The 27,887-nt window shown below is 39.1% G+C and overlaps 1 protein-coding gene across 1 annotated transcript; it reads left to right on the top strand.

Moving 5' to 3' along the window:
* Positions 1 to 5,618: 5,618 nt before the first annotated feature.
* On the top strand, positions 5,619 to 25,199 carry LOC120787465 (histone-arginine methyltransferase CARM1-like). Its single transcript, XM_040123136.1, has 13 exons — positions 5,619 to 5,702; positions 7,433 to 7,559; positions 8,703 to 8,828; positions 8,931 to 9,103; positions 9,832 to 9,936; positions 12,100 to 12,210; positions 20,176 to 20,353; positions 20,843 to 20,933; positions 22,585 to 22,666; positions 23,217 to 23,302; positions 24,367 to 24,456; positions 24,767 to 24,904; positions 25,088 to 25,199. The coding sequence occupies exons 1-13, from the start codon at positions 5,619 to 5,621 to the stop codon at positions 25,197 to 25,199; spliced, it is 1,503 nt and encodes a 500-aa protein (XP_039979070.1).
* Positions 25,200 to 27,887: the final 2,688 nt, after the last annotated feature.

Raw genomic sequence — 27,887 nt, 5'->3', positions numbered from 1 at the left:
TCTCTGTTTCCTGTCTTCTCGCTCAGGTCTGTGGAGTAAGCACATGTCTTTGCACAAACACACACACACACACACTCAACCGCACTCAGCAACACCTCCTTTTGTCTGTTCAGAGCATACAGCAACCGGAGGTTAGACAAAACATGTAGCTTAGCAACCCGTTTCCAGCAAGCGGTCACATTTTCGCACATTTAGACATCCGCTCTTCTGCAAAAGAGAATAGGTGAGGCAGTCAGCAAATTTCCAATATATACAAACATTTTGTTCCTTCATTATTTGTTATAATCATAAAACATGAAGCTCTAAACACAGGTTTAGAGGTGACCAGGTCCGCAGGAAGGACTTTGACCAAAGACTTTATACCGGCTCTCTACTGGGCCGATATCCTTACGGTCCTGTGCTGCGGAGCGCTGTACCATTGGTCACAGGAGCTGGAGAAACTCTTGGTCATATTGAGAGCTGCTGTGTTGCAGATAGACAAGTTGCTCCTGGGCGGCATCTGCACCACTCTGTGCGCTACATTGTCCCGGCATATCAATGGTGGAATGGTCCTCACAGCGTCGGGAAGCGGGGAAAGGTGTCACCGTCAAAAATGAGATTGGGCAGGAGGGAAATGAAGATATTTCCTTAGACATCGCAGAGTCTAAAATGCGAAGAAAGATGGGAAAATCAAGAGGAAAAAGGAGAATAGTGGAGGGAAAGACAGAAGGGAGAAGTCAGCGAAGGGGAAGGAGAAGGGGAAGTTCAAGAAGCCAGCCCGAGGATGGTTCTATGTGCTACTGGGGACAAGGAGCAGAAGAAGAAGGACAAAGAGACAGATTGAGACGAGGGCTCTCAGCGTGGGAGTGGGGGGGGGGATTATCTGCCATAAATTCTTCAAATTGGCTTTGCAGGCTCTCTGCTTTGGATTTCCACTTCATAATTTTTTCTCTGAATGGCTTCTTGGCCTTTGTCAAAGCTACAAATAATAATTGAAATAATTTGAACTAGTTACACAATATCAGACTGATATTAATATTAACTGTGAATATGAAATGTACAACCCTTGTGACTGTAAACAAACTGTTTTGACTTTATTTTTATATGCAATGAGTATTTGTTTGTGAAGAGACTATAGTTAGAGCAACTGCCCAGACATTGTGTGAATAAATACTTTACTCACAACTAGATATCAGCTGTGGTCTGCCTGATAGCATAGTCGGCCTATGTTCCCTTGAATTAATTGGGTGTCTTGTATAATTTGCACTACCAGAGAATAACGACAAAAGCATTATTGCATTTTACTCTATATATTACTCAAACTGTGTAAATCTATCTATTGTTTTGTAATTCTAGTGTATGTGTGATGTCATGAACAAGAACGTACATCAGGTAAGGGGGGTACTGCTTCTCTGTCTGTCTATCCATCCTTTTTTCTAAAGTTAGACTTCTCCAGGATCTTGTATGCTATGCTCACTTACGCCTCCCCTCCATTGCTAGCACTGACACTAGCACTTGCTCCCCCACTCCACATAAGCTGCAAAATTGACATTATAGTTATTAGTGAATATAAGTGTAATGAAAGCAGTTAATCAATACAATTATGGTCTAGTGACTACTGAAAATCCTTATCTCCATGACATCTGTTAGTTAGTCACCTAGGACTGGCCAACTTTATATATGAATATTCAAGCTATGTTTAGAGCAATAATTTTAGTTTATTATTTCTTAAAAACTGTCTACAAAGTTAGCTATTGAATTTGTGTGTTTGTTTTTTTCATACAAATTACCAATAAAGGCTAAATAGCTACCAAGTAACCCATTGCGAGAACTGTTAAGTATTGCTTGCTTACTAACCACCTAAAAAAAAGTAGGTTAACATCACTAGCTAGTTAACAGCTGGCTGGTTACCTATGCGATTTACAGCAGCTGGAGTGTTTTCTCTGGTCAGGTGTTCATTTATCTTCTGCTCCGACCAGAGAACAAAGACTGGATTTCAGAATGGAAAAGAATGTTACAATTATTAACAAGCTCCACCATCATTAACTTGAAAGCAATTTTATTACAGATTCTCAATAAGTATAATTCGATGCAACCACTTCATAGACTAGTGCAACTGAAGGGGGAGCTGTCGAGTGAACAGCAGAAGCATGTTCTCTTTTCTTCTTCCTCTGCCTGTATTTTCACAATAATGTTAGTGCACATGTTAGCACCCATCTGGAAAACCAGTCGATAAGGTAACATTTCATGTGCATTGCACAGAAAGATGGGTTTGCATAGGCAACTAATTTTATATAAGTTTATGTGAATGAAACTGAAAAGTCAGTGTTAGAGTTAATTGTTTGGCTCCAGAAGAAAGGCCTGCTCAAACTGCTTGCAATAGTCAGAAAAAGAAGTTAATCTAACTACAAATGCTTTAGAAGCCTTGGAATACACCTGTTACACCACTGTAAACTGGTGCCATATACAGCTTATCAACTCTATCTCTTTCAAGCACACTCAGACACAGACAGCATTTGCTTAGAGCTATAGAACTGAATGTTAACATCCATGAGTGTGAGGTAACATTTTTTTTTTGTATAAGAAATGCAGACGTCAAAGGATTGTCAGAACAGGCCACAGCTTCTTTAGGTCCCACTGTAGCCTTTTCACTTTGGACAGTGCCAAAATTTTCGTAATTTTGCCTCTGTACACCACCAGAGGGGATTTGAAACAAAGCCATCAAGATGTAATTGAAGTGTAGACTTTCAGTTTTATTCAAGGGGTTTAACAAAAATATCCAATGAACCGTTTAGGAATTACAGCCATTTTTATGCATAGTCCCTCATTTTCAGAGACTCAAAAATAATTGGACAAACCAACATAATTATAAATATAAGGATTATTTTTATTACTAGAATATAAATCCTTTGCAGCCAATGACTGCCTGAAGTCTACTACAATGGACATTACCAAATGCCAAGTTGCCTCTCATGATGTGCTTTGCCAGGCCTTTACTGCAGCCGCCTTCATATGCTGCTTGTTTGTGGGTCTTTCTGCATACTCAGTTGGGTTGAGGTCAGGTGACTGACGTGATCATTGAAGAATATTCAATTTCTTTGCCTTGAGAAGCTCTTGGGTTGCTTGCAGTATCTTTTGGCTCATTATCCATATGTACTATGAGGAACTGTCCTATTGGCCTTGCAGTATTTGGCTAAATCTGAGCACATAGTATAGCCCTGTACACTTCAGAATTCATCCTGATACTAATATCAGCAGTCAAATCATCAATAAACAACAGTGACCCAGTTCTGTTGGCAGCCAAACATGCCCATGCCATAACACTGCCTCCACCATGTTTGACAGATGATGTGGTATGCTTTGGATAATGAGCTTCTCCATACTCTTCTCTTCCTATCATTCTGGTACATGTCAATCTTGGTTTCATCTCTGCAAAGAGTCTCGTTCCAGAATTGTGCAGGCTTTTTTTAATATTTTTTCTGGGTCTCTCTGTTCTTGAGTTTTAGCAGTGATTTGCACCTTGTAATAAACCCCTGTATTTACATTCATGAAGGTGTCTCTTGATTGTAGACTTTGACAATGATATGCCTGTTCTTGAACTGGCTAGATGTTGTGAAGGGGATTTTCTTCACCAAGGAAAGAAAATTCTGCGATCATCCGTTTTAGTTGTCTTCCATGGTCTTCCAGGCCTTTTGGTTATGCCGAGCTTGCATTGCATTCCTTCTTTTTAAGACCCAAATTGGTAATTTGACCACTCCTAAAGTTTCTGCGATCTGTTTGATAGGTTTTTGTTTTTTTTTTCAGCCTAATGATGGCATCCTTCACTTGCATCGACACCTCTTTGGACTGTATATTGAGAGTTCCCATTAGCAGCCACCAAATGTAAATTCAATACTTGGACCCAGTTCCATGGACCCAGTACCGAAAAGGCTTCTTCAGTTCTAACTGACTAGTGGGGGGTTTTGGGTATTTATCCTCTCGTGAGATCAGCAACACTTGTGAGTCGTAAAAGTCACATGAGTCATTGACCTTCCCGGTCATCATGGAAGTCGTTAGGATCACATGGTTCAAGGTGTGGATGGGTGCTAACACCTTGAGGGTCGTTAGGGTGACAAGTGAGTCGTTGATCCACCCTGCCAACATGTGAGTGGGGACGTGTCCTGGTGTGGATGGGTGTTCAGCTGTCTGGGGAGTGAACTTAAAACTGCATTGTAGGTGGCTGACAGGTGGTGACTCATGTGACCTCAACGATTCATAAGTGTTGCTGATCTCACCAGAGGATAAATACCCAAACCCCCCCACTAGTCAGTTAGAACTGAAGAAGCCTTTTCGGATTAGAGGCGAAATATCTTCAAGAACTTCAAACATGTCCGTTTGCCTTCGTATAGCACTTACAGAATTTAATTCTAGAGGAAATAAAGAATGGAGTTTTATATACATACATGTGTCTCTACCAACCCCTGAGGGAAATATCTGGCTATTTAGCTGCAAAAATGCTCCATCATATTCACTAACTTTGTATGCGAAGTCCAGTTGCCTTTGCATGGCACTTACAGAATACCATGACCTGGATGACTGAGAATCGTCACAGACTCTACAATGAAACTGAAAACATGACCTTTTATGTTGTCGGAATCCATTTTCTTGAGTCATGTAATTTTTCTTGAAAATTATCAACTAAATTGATCAGCAGTTAAGACAGGTGTGTTATCTGTTTAGTAAAACTCTCAATTTCCTCCCAGTAATGTTTAATCAGCATTGACATAATTCAACATTGTTGTAAAATTAGATGGGTTTAGAGATTTTTCTGTGCTCTTTCAGTGATACTTATCATCCAACAGAGGGAGTGTGGGTACTGTAAATGGACTGATCTTATAAAAGTTTGTTCATCTAATTGGTTGATAAATAACAAAAATCACAGTAGCCTTAAGCCCATGAAATCAAATGGGATGCTGACCTAAATGGAACCCTCAGGTTACAAAACCTTGGTTCTGTAAATTAATGATGTCAGCCAGTCTTAATGTGCTAAGTTGCCATTTTTTTTAAGTTTATTTGTGGAAGTTTGTGTGTTTGTCTGGTATTGTCATGTTTTTGTCATGTATTTTCTCTATTACTGTCTAGATTGCTATAATATTTGGTATTGATAGTCATTGTCCTCAGAGGATGATTCTAAAGGATTTTGGTGACCCCTTAGACATTTCCTTTTAATACCACCATCAGGACAAACTTTACATTCAGCCCTGATGCTCTGAACTCTGTAAGAATACCAAAATCAACAACTTATGTTCCAATTTGGTTTTCAACTTTGTGTTGTAATCTTTTTTTCACATATACATGATGCAAAACCATCCAATAAAGCAAAATGTAAATAGGAAAAATAATTTTCATCATAACACTGTTGAGTCCAATCAGGCTGGAGTAGAAATGTAAAGTTCTAGTATAGACATGCTGCATTTAGCTCTAGATTTCTCATTTTCTTTCGGTGTTAACTTCTGTCCCCTACTTTTCTCCCAATTTTCCCCATGTAATCCTTCTTCCAACTCTCCTCCCCCTTTCCTCTATCCCCTCCTCACCACCTCCTCCCCTCTGTTCTCTCCTCTTCTTTCTTCCCAAAGAGCAGCTTGCTTTCACATTGAAGAATGGAGGAGAGAAGTGAAGAGTCATTAGTTTTCTCTGTCAGGGTCTTCACTCTGCAGGAGGAGTACATGAAGACGCACGAGGAGGTAATACTAGGTTGCAGAGGGCGCACTCTCAAATACTTGTCTGTTTCATCTAATTTATGATGTACTAAACTTTCCAATTTTAATTTGAATCTGATTTGGTTTAATGCAGATTTTTCTTGTAGGCACACTAAAACTCTTATCAGAAAACACAACATAACTATACCATGGTCAGGTAAGGGCAGGATACAGTATGCACTGTGTATACATGCCTTTAATTAGTCAGATTACACCTCAGGTTTGTTTCAGGAGCTTGATCAGATTTTCAGTCACTGATTGCCCTAAGGAACAAATTCTAGGGGGACAAATTCCCCCACAAAGACAATCAAATATAAATTCACAAATTTTTACAGAGTACTGTATATCCAATTTTCTGCCTAGCTTTCTCAATGTAATCTGGTTTCTTGTGTGCATTTAAACATGGTCACTGTCTATGATTGTATGAACATAATAATCAGACTGTAGCTAATAACACATTGCTCTAATGAAAATGTTCAGTTACTTATAGAATTGATATTTCTGGTTTTCACACCATGGAGCTATGTCTGAATTTCTCTACCTTGTTCACTCTGAAGCCACCATTTCTTTCATTATGTTACTGTGGTGTTGTGAGTGTGCAAAGCTTTAATTTGCACTTTTTTAAAAGTAGTTCCAACATAGTACACAATGTACAAAGATGTTTTCCCAGAGAAATGTGTGCCAATATATCCCTTTAACCTAATGGGATCCCACATTATGTCTGCTTATGTTTCAGATATATCAGGTATAGAGTATTTTATTGCATATAATTTATGTGGCATTTATCTGACATTTACTACGTTGCAATCACCAAGTTTGAAGCTATAACCAAAGTGAAAGAAGTGCATTAAATGACATGCCAGTGTGTTTGTAAGGTAAAGATTCTTCACTAAAATTGTGTGTATCATTATTGAACACAAGCAAGATAGGTTTTATGTATTCTTCCAATCATTTTAGTCAGCCATTGGTTTCCATTCATTTCTATACAACTAACAGACTGATGAAACTTGCTGAAGTTGTGTAATGACAAGAGTGCTTCAATTTGTATATATATCATCCATACCAACTGTGCCCATATGATTTTGGTGCAGTACAAGAGTGAAATACCTCCTGAAGTGGAAAAAAAGTTGACAGCTATCATAATACCGGTAGCAATTTAATTTTCTCCAAAACTTTTTAGGCAAAACTTTGTAGTAGAAAATAAACCCAATCTTTAGGTTGGTAATCCATCATAGTTAACATCAACTCTGCCTTCGTTTTTGTCAGTTAGAACTTTTACCGATAATGCAGTTTAAAGGCTGACTGATTTGTCAGTCAGAGTTCTATAATGTAACTCAACAAACTTTTCAGAATGAAAAATGATGATGTTAATCTTGATGGATTACGTATTTATAAGATAATTGATTTTCATGCCATAGCTAAATAAATGGAAAATAATGAATGCCCATAATGGTCACAAATGAAATTAATTCAAAAAATGTAATTAAATGTTTTGTGAAGTGGTTAGCTGTGATATAATGTGTATATGATTTGTAGTAAATTGGCTAAAACACGCAAAACCCTCCATTAAGGTGCAATTCATTTTATGGCCCCTAGACCAATCTAATTGTATTGCACTAACTGAGACAAATCCCATGATTTCGCATTAATTTGGATCTAATCAGGTTAATGTGGTGTAATCTGGTTTAAGATTGTGGTCTGGTTGTGTTCTGAAGGAGGTCCAGGTCCAGGAGGAGGTAAGCAGAGAGCAGCGTGTCAGTGTGTGCAGACAGAGAGCTGAGCAGGAGCTAACTCTCCACCTCACCACAGGACTGGAGGCTCAGCAGCTCACTGTACAGGATGGTGAGTACTGAAGGAGTACACACTCACTTAACACAATGCTCGCTTATTTAGAGAATACCATGGAATAAGGGTGTACTAGTGGAAAGAATGTGTGCCAGACATGGAGAGTTTAGATAAAGCTGAGGACACAACCACAGCTGGAATGTTAGAATCACATCAAACAACTCTGATCATTAATAACACCACTTATCAATATCTTATGTTGATATTATCTTGTCCTTTACTCAAGCACAATTTGAATATATAGGAGCAAGATAGTGACAGTGATTTTGGCTGGTGGAAGTAACTACTATTTATACTGCTGGATTGTTCAGCCCATTACACAGCTTCATATTTTATAAAATGATTGTTTTGCACTGTAGTTAAAAAAAATCTACATTTACAAAGTAATCACAAGTGAAATATTCCAGCCTAAAAGTCTTCTTGAACCAAAAAAAGTGAATTTTTTTCATCCCCATTCAGTGCAAAGTTGATCTCAAAAGACAGAAAGAGACAGATTTCAGCACTACAGTAAGGTTAAAACAAATTTTTGGAAGGTTTTGGAAATTTGTTGAAAATTGAGACATTTAATTTGTAACATTATAATGAATGTACAATTTTCTTTCATGTAACAAATTGAGTCCAAGTATCTCGAAAGTGTACTTACTGCACTGGATTAATAGGGTATTTATCCTCAGTTACTTTGCACAAAAGAAGCTTGTAGGCCAACATAAGTTGGAGTATGATAAAACTGCTGTCAGCTGTTTGACAGCAAATTCACACACAAATGAACACACATACAGAAAAAAATGGTGACACATCTTAATTATTGCAAAGACATGACTAAAGAGCTGATTATCATTTCCTGGTTCCCAGATTTCTATTACATATTATAAAAATGTTGGACTGATCAAACAGAGTACTTTGACTTTTTTTATCCAAAGATACTTACCAGTAGTAGAACCAAAAATGACTTTCATTCAGGAGCATGTTAGTTTCTTGTGCACAAGTGGAAATTTTGACCTGTGTTTAAATTAAAGCAAAGATCAGGGGGTGTCACCAAAAACTTTAAGTATCATCGTCAGTATCATAAATACTGTGCCAGGTTTGATAGTAATCTCATCTATAGTATTTTTGCCTCCTTCTGTCTAAATGTTTTTTTAGGCAACAGAGCATCAGTCTTCCAGTTTGCTGTTTCCAAAGAGATGGACTGCTGCCAGGTTGGAAGTCAGTCCTTCCTGATCTCCATTGGCAAACAGAGTCTTCTGCTGTGGTTCAAAAGTTCAACTGGTATGTACAGTAAATGGTAAGATACATTTTGCTCATTGTCATGGGGATTGGTTAGTTTGTCAGGAGCTCACACATGTTGTCGTGTACCCTTCGGTCGTCCAGATATGAGGAACTTCCAGCAGTTATTAAAAAGAAGCAATGATGAAGAGACCATGAAAGGTTGCACAGAAAGAAATGAGAGAGGAAGCATGGGTGCAGAGAGCCAAATACCTTCTAAGAGACATCCCTCTATGCTAGAAGCAAGGGCTGAACATACCCAAACACAAGAATACCAAGTAAGATACTCAAAAACCTTACGTGCATGCGTTCATTTCCACCTGTAATTTTTTTTTAAGAAATTGCAAGATATGCAAAACCTACTTTTTAAAATTCCTCCTATGTTGTCAGTACAATCTGCACGAAACTTTGCCCCCTAGTGGGTCGCCAGATCCACCTCACATGTGGTCAGAAAAGCCTTGAGACCTTGATGAGGCTGTATTGTAAAGATGTGAGTTTTCATTTAAGGGTGTTGCCCTGGCTGTGCAGTGATTTTTGAAAATCACTGCACAGCCAGGGTGAATTTTTCTCAAATTTCACTTGTTTGATAAGAATTCCGGCCTGAAGACATCTACAGTCCAATACTGAATCACAGTATTAGCTTCTTACCAGATCCACCTAAAACATGGTCAGAAAATCCTTAAGATCTCGATGATGGTTTATGGTGAAAATGTTTAGTTTTCATCGCATGGCGTTGCCCTCATTGTGATGTAGTTGTTGGGGGGGTTAAGTAGGGATGCTCGAAAACTCACAGAACCTGGCACACACGTCAGAAGTGGCGAAAACTGATTACGGTTCACCTAGATGTACGGAATTTGGCAGGCACATGTAACATCCCAAGCCAGTACCCCCGAGGGCCCAATCAATGCTGCTTGCAGCTTTAATTCTGACTGTTTTTATAAATACATTTGAAAAAGACCCAGAAAAGAAGTAGAAATAGAAATAGTTGATTGTTGTGTGTGTGCAGTTCCACAGCTGTCTGTCCCAGCAGCAGAGCCTGCTTCAGGACTACCTGAGGACCGCCACCTATCAGAGAGCGATGTTAGTCAATGAGACTGACTTCAGAGATAAGGTGACAGCACACGAGACACACATGGCTTTTGTTGGAGACATTGTATTTTGTAGAATGTTCCTTTATTAAGTCTATTAATTCCATCCATTTCAAAAATTATACAGCCCATTGGTTTCCTTATTCATGTCAATAGCAGAGGAGTAGAGTAACGTAGTGTAGTACCCAAGTACAATTTAGTTAACTTTTTTTTGTGTCTTATTAAAATGTAGTCAAGCAAGCCAATAATATGTGGAGCAAATTAAGGTTAATTCAGGCATGTCAGGTAATGTTTTCATAGTATTGTCCATCCTTTCTATCAGGTATGGTACCATGTATTCACCAGAGTAATAGTGGACATCTGGACCAAAGCAACAGATGTTTTGTCCACAGCAACTTATTTTCTCTACACACTGGGAACAAAATGGGGTTCAGTGTCTCAATGAAAGATGTTAAACCTACAGTACAATTAATTGCCAACCCTCTACCACCTGAACAATAGCTGCCCACTGGATCACTTAGAAGTGTTTCATCCTGCCCAGCTCCTGTGGTTATAGCTTGCTTTGTCATCAGTGTTTTCCATGTCTTCTGTTTTATTTTGAAATCCCCTATCTTTTTGTGTCTATGGTTGTTTTACTTGTTTTACTGCCCATGTGTGTGTTTCCCACCCCCTAGTTTCACCTCTTCCCAATTACCCATGCATTATTTAATCTGTGTGTTCCCTTCACTCTTGGTCAGTTTGTCTGCTTTTGTTCCCGGAATGTTCTCTTGTTTTCCTTGTGAGAAGACTCCTGTTGTTTGTTACAGTTTGCTTGCTTGCCTGCCTGCCTTTGAATTCACCTGTCTGGTTATCCACCCTTCGGCCTGTAAGCATTGTTTTCCTAAATTATCTACCTGTGTGTCTGCGCTTTGGTCCTCATTGCTCCAAACACCCACTGTGACAAGAAGTCCAGTGGGTCAAGACACAGTCAGTCAGACAATGAAACAGGTTGTCAACAGATTTGTCAAAGTTATTTGGGGCAGAAATTGAACAGTAATTTTTGACCCAAAATGTCTGATGTAGACATCCATCACACTTTATAGGCTCACTTCCTGTTTAAACTGTAAACTACTGTATTTACTGTAACTGTACAAACTTTTCCTGTACAGTGAGGGATTATATATATTTCAGGTCACTTTCAGTGTGACCTACAAATAAAGTGGTTTAGATAATCGGCTGTCTAGTTTCCAACCAACAATGTCACCACTTTCCCAGACCGCATTATTTACCCTGTTGAGTACAATGTTAAAATAACTGATAAAAGACCTAATTTAAAATTAACTGAATTTACCCTTTAAGTTCTGGAAGACTGGTAGGTTATCCCAAATTAACAGATTTTGGGAGTTCTAGTTTTATTTTTCCAGATTTTGAGGTGTCTCTTTCCAAAAGCACTGTACTCATTATTCTGGAAAATACACCAAATACACAAAGACTGAAAGTACCCTTTAGGATATGCCATTACAATGACAAATACACTTTGATCCAAATACATATGAGCCAAATCAACAAATTACTTTAGGTGGTTTAAATAATCTAGTGAGACTGGTTCTAGCTAAATGCTGTAAATAAAAAAATAAAATGTTTGTTTATTACCTGATTGTATGAATGCTTGTGTTTCTTCTTCCATTAAACTTCAATGTAACAACATTCTCATGTTAACATATTACTTTAGTGACTACAGTGTGTTATCATAACCAACAAAAACAATGTCCAAAAATACAAAAATAACACTCAAGTTATATATTTGGAATTATCCTTAAAGTCTAATCAACAAAATTAATGCTGTTATCATATAGGGTGCATGTTCTTTGGAAAGTAAATGTATGTGGTTTACTGAGACAGATAAAGAGCCATGCATTTCATACTTGGATTTAAGGAAACAATCTAGAAAATAAATGATGGGAGCATCACGGTGTCCTGGTAGTCTCCAACCCATACCATTTATCAGCAACATCCCCGGTTCTAAATCCCGCAACAACCTTTGCTGCGTGTCCTGCAGAATATTTTCGGATATGGGGGACATAACAAAATCCAGTAGTGCATATGTTTGCATTGATTTAAAGGTTTTTAGGTTTTTAGGTTTTTAATCAGCATTAGAAGCTGACAGCAGCGTGACCTGGTCTCCCTCTCTCTTCCTGTTTCTGTAGGTAGTTCTGGATGTTGGTTGTGGTTCTGGTATTCTATCTTTCTTTGCCATCCAGGCTGGAGCCACCAGAGTGTATGCTGTTGAGTCCAGCCCCATGGCCAAGTATACACAGGTCAGTACATTTAAATCCTCTGTCCTCCATCTTTGCCATTATAACGTCAGCACAGTTGGATTATACTGTAACTGTACACACAGGTTTTAAAGATGGTCTTATTCTCTGCAGAAATCAAATCATAGTTTAGGTCTCTATAACAAAACTGAGCTCACATGTAGGTTTGGAGAATAATGTTGTGTGTATTGGCTTTGCTAGAGCCTAAAGAGAAACCACAGTCATGCACTAGATAGCGAACACACACACAGACACACACACACACACACACACACACACACACACACACACACACACACACACACACACACACACACAAAGTAGATACATCACATGCATAGCATGGCATTCTGGGGAGTTAATGGAATGCAGCAACATCTGGCTCACAGTTCAGTAGGATAGGGGCTGCAGGGAGATGCTGAAACACACAGAACAGAGGGCAGACCGATATATGGGGACTATATCTGCCTTTTATACTGAATATCCACAGGTTTCCCATATAATGGAGATATAACAATTTCAAAAGGCCTAACATACACTCAAGTTTCTTAATCATTGGCTGGGTTTAAGTAGGATTTTTTCCCTTTAAAATATTTTGAATATAATAATAGAAGTCCCATCGAACTGTTGACATGGGTGCTAAATAAAACAACTTGACAAAGTGTCACATTCATCTGCACCACAGTAGGTAATCATAATGAAGTGTTCTGAACTGCTCAATGCATCAAATCCTACCGGCTCCACAAAGTCCTAACAGATGGAAGGTTATCCCAGAATGATCACATTTTGAGGTGTCTCTTTCCAACAGTGTCCCCATTATTCTGGATAATCCACAGATCACAAACAGAGCGACCATAACATGGTTTCTGGAAAGACATAACTCTTGAATATTTTTAAATGCTGTGGGCATCACAACACTATATCTCATTTATCTCCATTGTATCGAGGTGGAGGCAGAAATCTCAGAGACAGTATTCTCAAAGACCCAGACAGACAAACATAACCAAACCTCTCTGCATGAATATCTACCACTAAAGATAAATAAGGAAATGTGTTCTGGTAATTTGTATATACTGACCATTTAAACCTACAATGCAGAACATTGTCTTCCTCTTCTGGCCTTCAAAGTAATTACACAAACACTGTTGACAGATGCTTATTGCATATGCCTGGAAACTCCCAGATTCATGTTTAGATATAGTTACAAAAATACAGAGACATTTCCACAGTTCCAAGACAATAATCCATTATTTAGGTAGAGTAAATGTAATTGCTACATAGCCTACTCCAAATATTTCACAAATACCAACCTGTCCAAGAGCAGTAAGGCAGACATCTGTCTGCTTACAGTCCTTTCTCTTCTTTCAGCACTCTCCAGTGAGGAAAAAGGCCACACCAATGGTAATTTCGTGTTTGTCCTTGTTGTTTGATTACGTTCTTTTTTGGACTATTATTCTTCCTCTGAATGGCAATGTTTTTTTTTGGTTTTTTTTTAATCTGCAATATCAGAAACTTTTCTTGGACACTTCCTAGGTTTTTCCACCATACGCTCCATCATACTCCTAGTTGTTGTTGCAAACTCCATCTCTGTTACAGGTATTCCCCTCTTCAGCCCTGGCAAACGCATCACTACCAGCACACCAATGCAGGAATGTCGCCAGAGACACCAGATGTAAAACTCCAGTATACTGCGAAATACAGACAGATTTACCTGGCATTGACAGGCTTAATCATTATTGTGTGAACTCGTTTGGCAAGGGTTTGACTGACCAGACATTCATTTATATGTAGAAGTCCCGCACTCCAGCTTAACATCTTGTTTTTCAGATATTTTGTTTTTTTTCATCATAAAAGTTCTAGGCTCTAAATGTAAAATGAGCATGCACTCAAAAAAAATGCCATGAATAGTTTTTAATTTATCTTTTAACTACATATAAAGTGCAGTAAAGAGGAAAACCAACTAAACTAAATATTTGCTGACCACCTTTTGCCTTTAAAACAGCACCGTTTCTCCTCGGTATACTTGCAGAGTTTTCAAGGTACTTGGCAGTAGGTTGTTCAAGCATCTTGGAAAACTTGCAACGGTTCTTCTGTGGATTTAGGCTGACTCCATGATGCGGAGACCAGGGCTCTGTGGGGGCCAGACCATCTGTTACAGGACTCCTTTTTCTTCTTGTCACTAAAGATAAGATCTTCATGAATCCAGCTGTATGTTTGGACTTGTTGTCATGCTGCATTTGGGACCAGGCGCCTCCCTCATGGTGTTACATAATGGATAAGAATCTTAATATCTAAAGTAATTGTCAATTCCTTCATTTTCTGGTTCTGGTACTTGACTGCTTCCAAGGATTTGGGTTCTCCAAGGGTTTGTTCCTATTTTAGTAGTTAGTTTTATTATTTATTCAATCTGTTGAAAAACAGTTTCTCATCTGTGTTTTATTTGGCCGCTCCAATAATTTTTTTGGCTTTTAATCTGTGCTTGAAACAGCCTTTAGAGTATTATCATTTTACCATCTGTCTGGTATGGTCAATGGCTGTAAGTGCAAATTGCATATGAACCTATACACGGCTACAAGAGAGCATTCAACATTTAGAAAATGAACCTAAAAAAAAAAGTACCTTATTTTGGGATTTTCTACTGTTGTCACTGCCCAAGCTCTCTCGCCCATGCCTGTACCTCTTAGTGCTGACAGGGGCCTTTGTCACAGGGGTGAACAAGGCTGACTCAGGAGTAAGTAGGACGTTACTCCTGGAAATGGCAAGGCGAATCCCTAGGAAAGGTGACTGCTGGAGGTCTTCAAAGGCAGGATCTGGCTGGAGGCTAGCAGGCCTGATGCTAGTCAGTTGGGAAGCAGGCTGGCAGCTAACAGGCCCATTGTTACCTGACTGGAAGGCTGGCATCTTTTTCTTTGATACCATTCAAACTCATCCTGAGGGCTGCAGTATCTGCAACCAATTCCGCAACGCCAGGAATCTTCTTTAGCCACGAGCTGGAAGACAATATCTTCTCCAACAGGGTCCAGGCAGAAATTCTCTTCTCATGATCTGCAGTGTTCTTGGCAATAGATTTCAGATGTTCCATGGTGCTTTTACCAAGGACCATTGTGAAAAATGCCATGTCTACTTGATTCATCCTGGCAAGATTGTACTGTCACAGGGGTAAACGAGGCAACAGGAAGGACCCAAATGCAGAAATGCATGCAGATGCAGTGGAGTGGCATTAATATTTCAAAAATAATCAAGACTTACAGATGATCAGGCCAAGGGGCAAACAGGCACAGGTGAGACAACAGGAAGAGGTTCAGGAATACAATCAAGAAAAAGACAAAATAAGCTCAAGCTTATTTTGTTCGTCAATATCTTCACAATGAACATGAAGAACTTGACAATCTAAACAACAGCTGGTGAAACAGGCCAATTTAGACAGTGGGAGAGCTCATGAGAAAAACAGTAGTTACTGGAAGTAACTTCTGTTCTATGAGTGGTACTGCCCACAGCGAGTAACCAAAAGGGATGCGACAGTACTGATAAATCTCCCTCCCCCAATGCGAAGTGCAGAGACTTTCTGTTCCATAGCAGAATGGGGAACATGAAAATAAGTGTCCATCAGGTCCATGGATGTCATCCAGTCACCTGGTTGTTATCCAGTCAACTCCTCCAATGCTGCTCTCTCTGCAGGGATGGGGAGAGCAATGCGCATAATACTGTTGAAAGGTGGATCTAATGGGGGAACTGTAATGTGTAACCCTTCCTCAGCATCCTGTCAAGCCAGGGAGGGAAAGGGCCACATAGATGCACCCACTCTGGGTAAAGATCTGTCATTGGGAGCAAGGGGAGACTGATGCACAGAGAAAGGATGAGCCCTCCCACCCATCCCTATTGTCGTTGGGATGGAGGTTTGCGGGGCCATGGCAGCAAGTGCTGTGATGGATGCTACATTTACATGGCGTAAATCTCCTCTTTTGCTTCATCACTGAAAAATTTGTGTTTTTCTCTTTGAGCACGGTGAAGCACAACCGCTCATGCCCTGGTGCCATGTCATCTCGGACATCACCAGTAAATCAGAAACAGCCACACCATTAGAGCAGTGACTGTCACTGAGTTTAAAGGAGAATTTCTTTCTTGTCGAATTCTCATCAAATTACCTTAGTGACACCAGATCTTGAACTCTACACCCAGGTGCAGGTATGGCATGCCTTGCCACATAAAAATTCATATTTTTCTTGGAATATCCAGGCATCCAGGAGACGCGGGCTTAAAGCATCGTTCCCTCACCGATAGCTCCATGTTGGCCAGGAAGAGAGAGAGAGGCATCCTTTCTCTGACAAGGCGCCTCTCCTCCCCAATGAAGCTAGTATATGATACTTGGAAAGTGTAGGAATGTTGCTATTTAGGGGAAATGTAAGGTTTTTGGTTAACACCCTTTTATTAACAGTAAATTACTTGGCATAGTGCCTGCCAGAGCCGGAGGCTCCAGGGTTAGTGCCCCCGCATCCTCCTGCTCTAAGATCAAGCGAGGGGGCAGGAGCAGAGATGTGGTTAGGTGGCCAGTGGCTGCCAAAGCTCAGGCTCCTGAGGGGGAGGCTGCTGGGGGTGAAGGTGGGAACTCAGTTACTCTGACGCCTTCCTTGACATCTCTATTTGGTCAATCATCAGCTGGAGGGCTGGGATGAAGAGGGACACAGTGGAGAGTGACATATTCAGCAGCTGGCGGCGTTCATTCCCCTTCCGGGTGGAGACACTCTGCCAGAGGTGCCTCTGATCCACCAGTGGCACACATGTACAGGCCACCATTTATGGCAAAGGCCTGAGACATACGGAAGAACGTTGAAGCTGTTGTTTGGACCTCCCAGAGAGCCAGCAGGAAAGACATGTTGCTGGCCAGCACCACTACCTGAGCATCGCGGATGTAACAGTGGTCGAGCATGGCATTCTCAGATGGAAGTGACGGCTAACTGCTAGACCACAAGGGAATTGGGGGGAGGGGCCAGACCCTGACTGCAGATGAAGCTTTTGACCCACTTCCAGCCATCAATGGGGCCAGTGTGAGTGATTTTATAGGAGACTGCAGTTTGCAGTCGCCACACACTAACTGGGCGATGAGTGCAATGATCTGTCTCAGGGTGCTGAGGTGGAGTCTCAAAGGGGTAATCTAATAGCAAAACCTGTTTGAGGGCGGAGCATGTTTGAAATAGAACTGGAAATGTGTGAGTGGGTGGGAAAGGTCAGGTCATTGGAAATGGAGGGAAAGTCTAGGAACATTTGGTGGCTGGATAGAGAATGGCAGTTCATGTAAATTCTCACAGAACACCAGGGGTCTGAGGAGGTGAGGATATGGGTGAAGGCAGAAAGAAGCAGAATGAGCAAAATTAACAGGACAGGGGCAGGAATGATGAAAATCTTGGATTTCCACCAAGAGCAAACACTGACTGGGTAAACACTCTTATCGGACGTAATGATGGTGATGAGGTGATTACTGAACATAATGGTAAAATGTTCAGACACATATTTGTTTTCTGCCTCTATGCTCTTAATAAATGTAGTGCTATTCATTCTAAAAATGTGTTGCCTCTGAACATAATCCAGACAGTGAATACTTTTACTAAAAAACCTATTCGCTGTTGCAGTGTAATTGTATAGAAACATAATTCCTAAGAGACAGGGTTGGCCCAGCAGCTGAGTTACCTCCTCTTGGAGATGTTACTCCAGGCAGGAGTGCCTAAACGTTCCTGATTGAAATTATTTTTGGCACCCCTGAATTTTAAGTACAGAACTGAGAATATTTTCAGAAATAAATACAAATTAACTAATTTCGTATAATCACAAAATGTAATAAAAATGCCCAGTTACTGAACAACAACAAAAATGCTTTTAATTAGTGAAATAAAAAATCCAGACATAAAATGTACACTTGACACAATTGGTGTCACTCTTTTGATGGGGTTTTTGAATGGTGGTTTTACTGCATGAAAAGGGGCTGATTGTTTCCTGTTTCTTTTTCACAATGGCGAATACAAGAGAGCATCAGAAATGCTATAATCAAAAAACATAACAATTACAAAGGCAACAAATCAATCGGAAAATATCTTGAAATCCCTATTTCAACAGTTTGTAATGATATCAAGAAATTTCATTGTCATAAAAAAGTTAAGACGTTTCCAGGACATGGTGCTAAGAAGAAATTTAACAGGAGAAGTCTGCAAAGGTTGGTGCGGATTGTGGTTTCTAAAGAGCTTCAGGCTGACCTGGAGCAATCGGGAATGTTGGTTCATCTAGTACCATACACCGGACACTAAACCAAGTAGGGTGAAGGTCAAGGAGGACATCACTACTGAAAGGCACAAAAAGGCAAGACTAATGTTTGCAAAAACTTTCATAGATAAGCCACAGTCTTTCTGGGATAATTTTCTGTGGACAAATGAAACTGGGTTCTTTGGGAATGCAGCGCATCAGTTTGTTTATAGGCGACGAAATGAAGCCCATAAAGAAAAGAACACCTTACCTACAGTAAAATATGGTTGAGGCTCTGCTGCGGGGCTGCTTTGCTGCTTTTGGTACTGGAGGCGTTGAATGTATCAAAAGAATGATGAAATCAGAAGATTGCCAAGGCATTTTAGAGCAAAATGTGTTATCCAGTGTCATAAAACTAGGTTTGAGATGAAGGTCTTGGTTCTCTCAGCAGGACAGTGACCCAAAGCACATATTCAGCAGTACAAAAGAACAACAACCCCACTGAAAACCTTTGGATAGAGCTGAAATCCTCCATTGCAGAAATGACTCCTGCAAACTTGAAAGAGCTTGAACACAGCAATGCAAGAGTGGCAGACATTACCACTAGCCAGGTGCAAGAAGATTCTAGATGGCTCGAAGAGACGTTTAGAGGCTGTCATTGTTGAAATAGGTTCTGCAATTAAATATTAGTGAAGGGTGGTAATAATTGTGTCTGGGATACATTTTGTGTTTATATTATTTCACTATTATACAAGTTTAGTTCTTTTGTAATTTCATTTGCTCAGTATCCTTGGAAATTTTATTAAAATATTTTGATTATACAATATTATTTCTGAAGATATTCTAAAATTTGGACGTAAAATTTAGGGGTGCCAATAATTTCAATCAGTACTACAAGTGTGTATGTGTGTGTGTGTGTGTGTATTTGTTTTTTTCTTTTTAATAAATGTGCAAAAATCTCAATTTTTTTTTTTTCGCTTTGACATTATGAGGTACTGAGGGTAGATTGATGAGGGAAAAAATTAATATAAAAGGAATTTAGCATAAGTCTGCAGCATAACAAATGTGCAAAAGTGAGGGGGTCTGAATGCACTGCATACACTTCTAGTTGCTCTTCTACAACTTGAAACAATATGACATTCTCCTGGTTAAATCATCAGTACAAAAGATAAGTGTTAGAAACAACAAGATATATGTTAGAAAATAGTTTTAATTTTTTATAAAAAGTCAACAGCACAAGCCTGTGGACATAAAAACTTCAAGGTAGATGTTAATTACGACTCCCAGTGTGCCTTTCAGTTAGAAAGAGCTGGAATGCATCTGGGCTCAGGAGGTGGAGCAGGTCGTCCACTAACTGGAAGGTCGGTGGTTCGATCCCTGCATGTCAGTGTCCTTGGGCAAGATACTGAAACCCAAATTGCCTCTGATGTATCATCGGTGTGTGAATGTGTGTGAATGTAGAAAGTGCTGTTTGTATAGAAAAAGCGTAATGTGAATGGGTGAAATGTGGCAGTAGTGTGAAGTGCTTTGAGTCGTTGATATGACTTTAAAAAGCGCTATATAAGTGCAGTCCATTTACCACCCACCCATTGAGCTTAGTAGTATATCCTTAGTAGTATCCTGTTTCACACTCTGCTGATGGCATGTGGAGGCTTCACTTTTAAGGGTTTCTTTAGTGGTTATGTGGTTTTACAGTGTGTAATTTAATGCAGCAGATGTTTTCTGTCTCCTGTGCAGATCCTGGTCCAGAGTAACAGTCTGTCTGAGCGGATCAGGGTCCTAAAGGGGGAGGTGGAGGAGGTCAGCTGTCCTGACATGGTGGATATCATTGTCTCTGAGCCAATAGGTTACATGCTGCTGAATGAAAGGCTCATGGAAAGCTTCCTGTATGCCAGGAAATGGCTCAAACCCAATGGTAGGAGCGGAGAAATGTCAGGTTAAGGGATGATTTTGGTTTATTACAACTTGGGTTTTACTTTGTAGTTTTAGTTAGATTATATAAATGATGGATAAAAACCACAAAAATAAGATCCATGTTTTTATAAACTGGAATTTTTATTAAGTAATGTAGGACAATTTGTAGTATGTAGGTCTAAAGATGAAGACTTTCATTTTGAATCTTAAATATTTTATTCTCATGATGACAAGCAGACTATAAAAGAAAGATATAAAAGGGAGAGCGTACATCATGCTTTTTTATGTAATGAACCATCTCTATTTGTGGATAGAATAATTATTAAAGGCATACCAGTTCCAAAAATATAGGCTTTTTTTTTTTTTTTCCCTTGGGTCCTCCATTGTCAATCTACAGTATATGTCTGTCTGTGTCTTTCTGTGTCTCTCACTTTAGCTCTCATATTTAATGTCTGTCTCTCTCCTATTAATTTTCTGTCTCTCTCTCCAGGTATGATGTTTCCCTCCTTAGGTGATATTCATCTGGCTCCCTTCAGTGATGAGCAGCTCTACTTTGAACACTACGCACGAGCCAGTTTCTGGTCTCTCTCGCAACACACATAAGCATGCACAGGCATAAATCCATGCACGAGAACACAAAAACACTGGCTCCCATTTTCTCTCTCTCTCTCTCTCTCTCTCTCACTCTCACTCACACTCACACTCACACTCACAATCACACTCACACTCACACTCATACACTCATACACACACACACACACACACACACACACACACACACACACATATTCTCATTGCTTGACCTCAGTCAGGCATGTTTCCTGTTGGGTGTAAAACGCTTGGATTCAGTCCAGTACTGACTCATACAGACCAACTAAGATTTGACTGATAGGGACTTTTTTGCAGGCCGATAAGTTTTGGTTGAGGCTGATATTTTCTACTTAAAAGTAAAGATATTGAACATTTTCTGTTAGAAATTTTTGTTTTTCTCTGAATTTTATTATTTGAAACATTATTGTTTAAAATGGTTTTGTAAGATTTTATCTAAAAAGTAATATAAATAGAAGTTAAGATAAGAAAATTATAATGTTATAACTGATGTAAATTATTGATATCAGTATATAGTACAGTACTTCAATAATTCATCCAGATGAAAAAGTATTATATAACTGCTGTTGCATGCAAATGTTTATTAGGAACTACTAAAATAGAATATTTTTGGACAGCAGCTAAGAACCCCATTTAGACTGAACAATGCATGCCAGTGTCATCTGTGTAAAAGTGCATATCAGTATTTGGCACAAACAGCTAAACCTTGCTGTAGTGATATGAACTCATGCAACCCATATGAGTGATATATAGACATAAAGCTGAGAATCATTTTTTGATATACTAATTTATTCATTTGTTTAGTTCTACAGAGTATTTTGAGAGTATGTATTCTGCTATATTCCTGTATTTCTAGAAAATTCATGCAAACAATACATCCCCTGTATTGCAGTTTGTTTGAGCAAACTGTGTGTGTGCGTGTGTGCGCGTGTGTGTGTTGCCATGGTCTGTGCCCTTCACTGGTCCACCACTATGTGCAGGTCAGGCTCAAGCAGCCTTGAAGAATGAGGGTAAACTGTAAACTGATGTTTTTCACCAAAGCTATTTCAGCAGTGACACTGTGGGAAAGATTCAATTAACTTAGGTGTTTATATTAATAACAGCTGCAACACTGAAGGTCTGAAGCTTTATAAAGTTCCTATGTAGATTTGTATTAATACAGATTCTCCAAATGAAGAAGTTTCAAAAATACAATTTCTGCCTACCTGATGTATGTCATTGTGAAAGCTTAAAACTCATTACTTGTTCCATGGTTGCTTTCTTTTCATACAAGAACTATAAAATCCAAGAAGTAAACAGCATTAATTGCAAAAAATGTAATGTATTACAGCTCTGTGCTTTTTCCACAAATAATCCAAATCCTGTAGATTCTCACAACATGCAAGAGAAACTACAAGAATCACAATCACAACAACAAAAGATTAACAGTATTTGATTTTAAAAAGTTGAAAAAATACTGTACTGACATCAAGTTTGCATACAGTGCAAAGAATCAGCGGTCACATGATAAAAACTTGTTTAAATGTGTCAGCTAAAATAATTACCCTCAAGAACTACCCGCTGTATTAATCAGCTGACTCTGTAAATGGCCTCAGTGTCTCCTGTTTGTTTTTCTTTCATCAGGCAGCAGAGAAGCTTCTGTGGGGTTAACCTGAGTGCGCTTCACAGTGCTGCAGTGGATGAGTTTTTCAGGCAGCCTATAGTGGTAAGGTGTAGCAAAACTTCTTTCACTGTATATATCAAACCGGTTGCATTGCCTCCAATGTCAGCATCTTCTCACACTTTTATGTGATACACCCAGACAGTGTTTATACTCACAGAACATAGCTTATAACTTTAGTGGAGATTTCAAACTTTTTAAAGATACAAAATTTATGAGGCTGAATTTTGGGGAGATATGTGTAAAGAGATGCAGAAGGCATCTAAAATGTCCCCACAATGTTTAGTTTGGATTGGTTTGGTGTGACAGTCACGTGTATTTATAATTTTTGCTTGCTCATTGGCTGACTGCAGAGGGAGTAAGAGACAGCTGTCAGACAGGAACTACTCAGAGAGGAAAAGTACTCAAGTCATTAACCAGATTTTTTAGCAACCCATAATATTAGTTAAATTAAGGTCTATTTTGACCTTTCGCTTTATCAGCTAAATACCCCAAATAGTTGTAGGTAGAGTTAAAAAAAAACAAAAAACATGTAGTACTTATTTTTTAACTGTATTTTGACAACAGATTATTAATTATTTAATGTCTTTTTTAGGACACATTTGATGTGCAGATCCTGATGGCCAGGTCTGTCAAGCACTGCATCAACTTCACGGAGGCTAAAATAGAGGATTTGCAAAGGTTATCATTGTTTATTATCAAGGCTCAAGGTTTGAATTTGTTTTAGAAGATCTTAAAGTTGCATTTATACACTTAGTGGTGGAAAAATTGAGGAGACCTTTCACTCTAGTTAAAGTAACAATACCAACTTTAATTCCGTATGACAGGTAAAAGTCCAGCATTTGAATTTTACTTACAAAACTATTTTCAACAAGTTTTACCTCAAATCACAAAAGTAAAAGTACTCATTATTATATTATTATAGAATGGACCCTTTCAGAGTGTTATGCATGCATGCATATAGATGGCTAGATAGATGGATATGGATATAGATATCTATCAAGCTATCTATAAAGATTGATAGAGAGTAGGCGAGAGCGAGAATCTATCTATAGATCGATCTATATGTGTGTATATGTATATGTGTGTGTGTGTGTGTCTGTGTGTGTGTGTGTGTGCGTGTGTGTGCGTGTGTGTATATACGTGTGTTTGTGTGTGTGTGTGTGTGTATATACATTTGTGTGTGCGTGTGAATATACGCGTGTGTGTGTGTGCGTGTGTGTACGTGCGTGTGTGTATACATACGTGTGTGTGTGTGTGTGTACATGTGTCTTTGTGTGTGTGTGTGTGTGTGTGTGTGTGTATGTACGTATATATGTATATGTGTGTGTGTGTGTGTGTGTATATATAGTAAAGTAGTAGTAAAGTACAAGTACATGTAAACAGTGCTAAAATGCAGTACTTGAGTCAATGTACATTATGCTTTTACAGTTACTTTCCACCAATGATATTTGTGAAGTGCCACTTTCCAACATCAAATATTTGAGGATTTTGCAAACACAGACGTATTAATCCTTGTTCGGGTACAGTAGCAGATAGTAAAAGGATTCAACAAAGGACATACAGAACATGAGAAATACTTTTTATAAGGATATTACTGTACACAGGAGGTACCAATAATTTTAACATTCAAACATGCTAAGAAGAAATTCCCAAAATATATGCATAAAAACTGTGCACATCATTGTCAAAAGAGGCAGAGCTTTCTGAGACAAGAAAATCATTTGTTTGTGTGTTTCTTCCAGAATGGAGATTCCCTTTGTGTTTACACTGCTGCAGTCTGGTCTGGTTCATGGATTTGCCTTCTGGTTTGATGTGGCTTATTTGGGATCCAAGTAAGAGATACACAACTCTGACCTTCTAGTTTCTTCTAGTTTGAAATACTGTGTTGCTTTGATTGATTTTAATATACAGTGACAGGGAAGACAAGAGGAATGGAAAAATGTTACAGCAAAGGCTTTTCCATACAGTAATTATTTGAACAAATAAAAACCTTTCCATAACAACAGTTTGCTTCTTAGCAGTTGAAAGTCATGTTGAGTCAAAACTCCCACAACATAAAATATTCACTCGAATTCAGAGTGTAATGATGTAATCTCTTTAAATCGCCCACCCTCCCCCATACCCCCGCCCCTGTTACTGCAGGTCGGCAGTATGGCTCTCCACAGCTCCTACTGAACCTCTGACCCGCTGGTATCAGGTCAGATGTTTGCTTCAGACGCCGCTTTTTGCCAAGCTGGGACAAACTCTGTCCGGCACTGTTCTGCTGGCTGCTAACAACAGGTACACATGTGCTCACGCCCATTTGTGTGTACAAACACCACACAGAGTGGAGTAGGACAGTAGGAACAGTGGCAGTATTCTGTTATCGTTTTACTGTTTTATCTCTTCTATTGTTTGGTTCAGAACTGGTCCAGAGAGGTCAGAGAGAAATAATCCCCAGCATTTACCTTTTCTTCATTCAAGGAAGAGCTATGACATCCACATTACAGCCACAGTCGATCAATCTGGCTTCAGATCTGGAAACATCCTGCACCTCAAGGACCCTTTCTTCAGGTCACTTATGTCTCCCTTCTGATACATTCGTTACATTTCATAATTTTTTATTTTATCACAAAGTGACATATAGTGGAATATGATATTAATGGTAATTCAGCTTTGTCTTGAAAATGGGTATTTTTGGTGAATTGCTTCAATGTACTCCAGGGAACATTCTCTTCCAACTGGGATTTGACAGGGTTATAGAGACTTCAGTAGTAATTATAGTTAGACTAGATACAGTTAGACTACTAGTTGGCCTTTTCATCTAATTTGAGAGTGAAAGCAGGTCTAAATCTTGGGTTTTCATTGATGGTGATGGGAGAACCCTTCTTTTAATATTTGTAATACAGACTGTATGTGTAAAGATCACATTAAAAACACTTAACAGTGGCAACAAAAAATAGGTGAACCCTTAGAAATGACCTGGTTTTCTGCATTAATTGTTCATAAAATGTGATCTAATCTTCATCTAAGTCACAACAATAGACAAACGCAATGTGCTTAAGCTAATAACACACAAACAATTTCTAGTCTTTAGGGTTTTCATTGTACACACCCGTTAAACCCCCACAGTTCTGGTGGAAAAAGTAAGTGAACCCTTGGATTTAATAACTGGCTGAACCTTCTTTGGCAGCAACAACCTCAAACAACAGCTTCGTGTAGCCATTCCTGCACAATGATCAGGAATAATTTTGGACCAGTCTTCCTCACAGAACTGCTTCAACTCAGCCATACTCTTAGGATGTCTGGTGTGAACGCCCCTCTGAACTCATTCCACAGCATCTCTATTTGGTTAAGATCTGGGCTCAGACTCGGGTACTCCAGAAGGTGGATTCTCTTTGTTTGAAGTCATTCTGAGGTAGATTTACTTCCATGTTAAGGGTCATTATCCTACTGAGTCATCGATCTTCTACTGAGCTTCAGCTGGCATACAGCCACTCCATCATCATCCTGTAAGATACCTTGATAAACTTGGGAATTCATTTTCCCCTCTGTCATGGCGAGCTGTCCAGGCCCAGAGGCAGCAAAGCAGCCCTAAATCATGATGTTCCTTCCACTTTACTTCACTGCTGGGATGATGTTTTCATGTTGGTATGTTGTACATTGTTTACACCAGACCTAGTGCTGCATGTTCTTCTGAAATAATTCAATCTTGGTTATATCAGTCCACAAAACATTTTCCCAGAAGTTTTGTTGTGTGTCAAGCTGCTCTTTGAAACTTCTGGTGTGCAGTGATGTTTTTTTAGGAGAGTAGCAGCTTCCCCCATGGTTTCCTGCTATGGACACCATGCTCCATGCAACAATGCACCATGATTTGCGTACGTTAGACCCATGAACACAGATGTTAAACAGCTCCAATTATTTCCATAAGCCTTTAGCTGTTAGTCTTTTTTTACCTCATTGATCATTCTGCGTTGTTCTTTTGGAGTCACCTTTGCTGGGGCCGACTGCTAGGGAGAGTAGCCAAAGACTTAAATCATTTCCATTTTGTCTGACTGTGGACTGATGAATATCTAAACTCTCTGAGATAACTTTGTAACCCTTTCCAGCTTTATGCAAACCAACAATTCTTGATCATAAGTCCTCTGAGATATTTTTTTGTGGAGCATGGTTCATATCAGCAGATGATTCTTGTGAATAGCAAACTCAAAATGTTTGAGTGTGTTACATAACTCAAAGTAGATCTAACCCACACATTTAGTTGGGTTTCATTGCCTAGTACAGTTAGCTTTTGTTGATATCATTAGCCAAGGGGTTCACATTCTTTTTCCAGCCCAAACTGAGTTTGAAAGATGTATTCAGTATGGACAAGAACAATACAACAATTTGTGTGTTATCAGTTAAACTAGATTGTGTTTATTCATTATTTTAACTTAGATGAACATTTGAACACATTTTAAGACAAATTTATACATAAATGCTAATTTATGGTAATTCCAAAGGGTTCACTTACTTTTTCTCTTTACTGTAAGTGTAACTGTGGCTCTGTGTGCAGGATGCAATCCTGGTTCCACAACTAGATACCTCCAGAACACTGGTAGGTTACCAATGGTCCAGGCTGGTGGCCTCTCTCCTCCAGGATGCAAGGTGAGGAGAACAAAGGTAAACCTTGATTATTGCACAGGTTCTCAGCTTACTCACTGTAGGCAGATGGAGCAGCTTCCTGAAAGATACACAGGGGGGCAGCAGGCGTCAGCCACTAGAGCATTAACATCTAGTTTTAAAAATCAGAAGATATTTTTTAAAGAATTATTATGATGAAATACTTATTTGATACATTTTAATATTAAAAATGATGTTGATAAATTACATAATGAAAAAATAAATCGAAATGTATATCAAAATATTTAAAAAAGAACAGTAATTTAATTGAATTACTATCTCTAATTGATGGATATGAATAAATGATTCAATGGAATGGCAAAATGATTTTTAGATTTTATTTCTTTGTCTTCCAGTCAATTTTTTTTTGCCTTACTGTTGGCAGTTTGTATTTTGTCAGCCCTTTAATTTAAAGATTGGTTGTGTTCTCGTTGGGCGGCCATTATTTTCAGTGTTGTGACCTTGAGCCAGAAGAAGCTCTCATATCTTCCTTTGCTTAGCTGCATCAGTACTGTGTCCAGAAAAAGTAGTGGGGTCATATGTTGGGCCAGGGGCACACAGCTGGCCACTGAGATGCTATTTTGTGAAGGGAACCCATACCTTTTTCAACAGACATCTAATT

The sequence above is a fragment of the Xiphias gladius genome, unplaced genomic scaffold, assembly GCF_016859285.1.
Source record: "Xiphias gladius isolate SHS-SW01 ecotype Sanya breed wild unplaced genomic scaffold, ASM1685928v1 HiC_scaffold_1477, whole genome shotgun sequence".
Taxonomy (NCBI): Eukaryota; Metazoa; Chordata; class Actinopteri; order Istiophoriformes; family Xiphiidae; genus Xiphias; species Xiphias gladius.
This window is presented reverse-complemented; position numbering and strand designations above follow the sequence as displayed.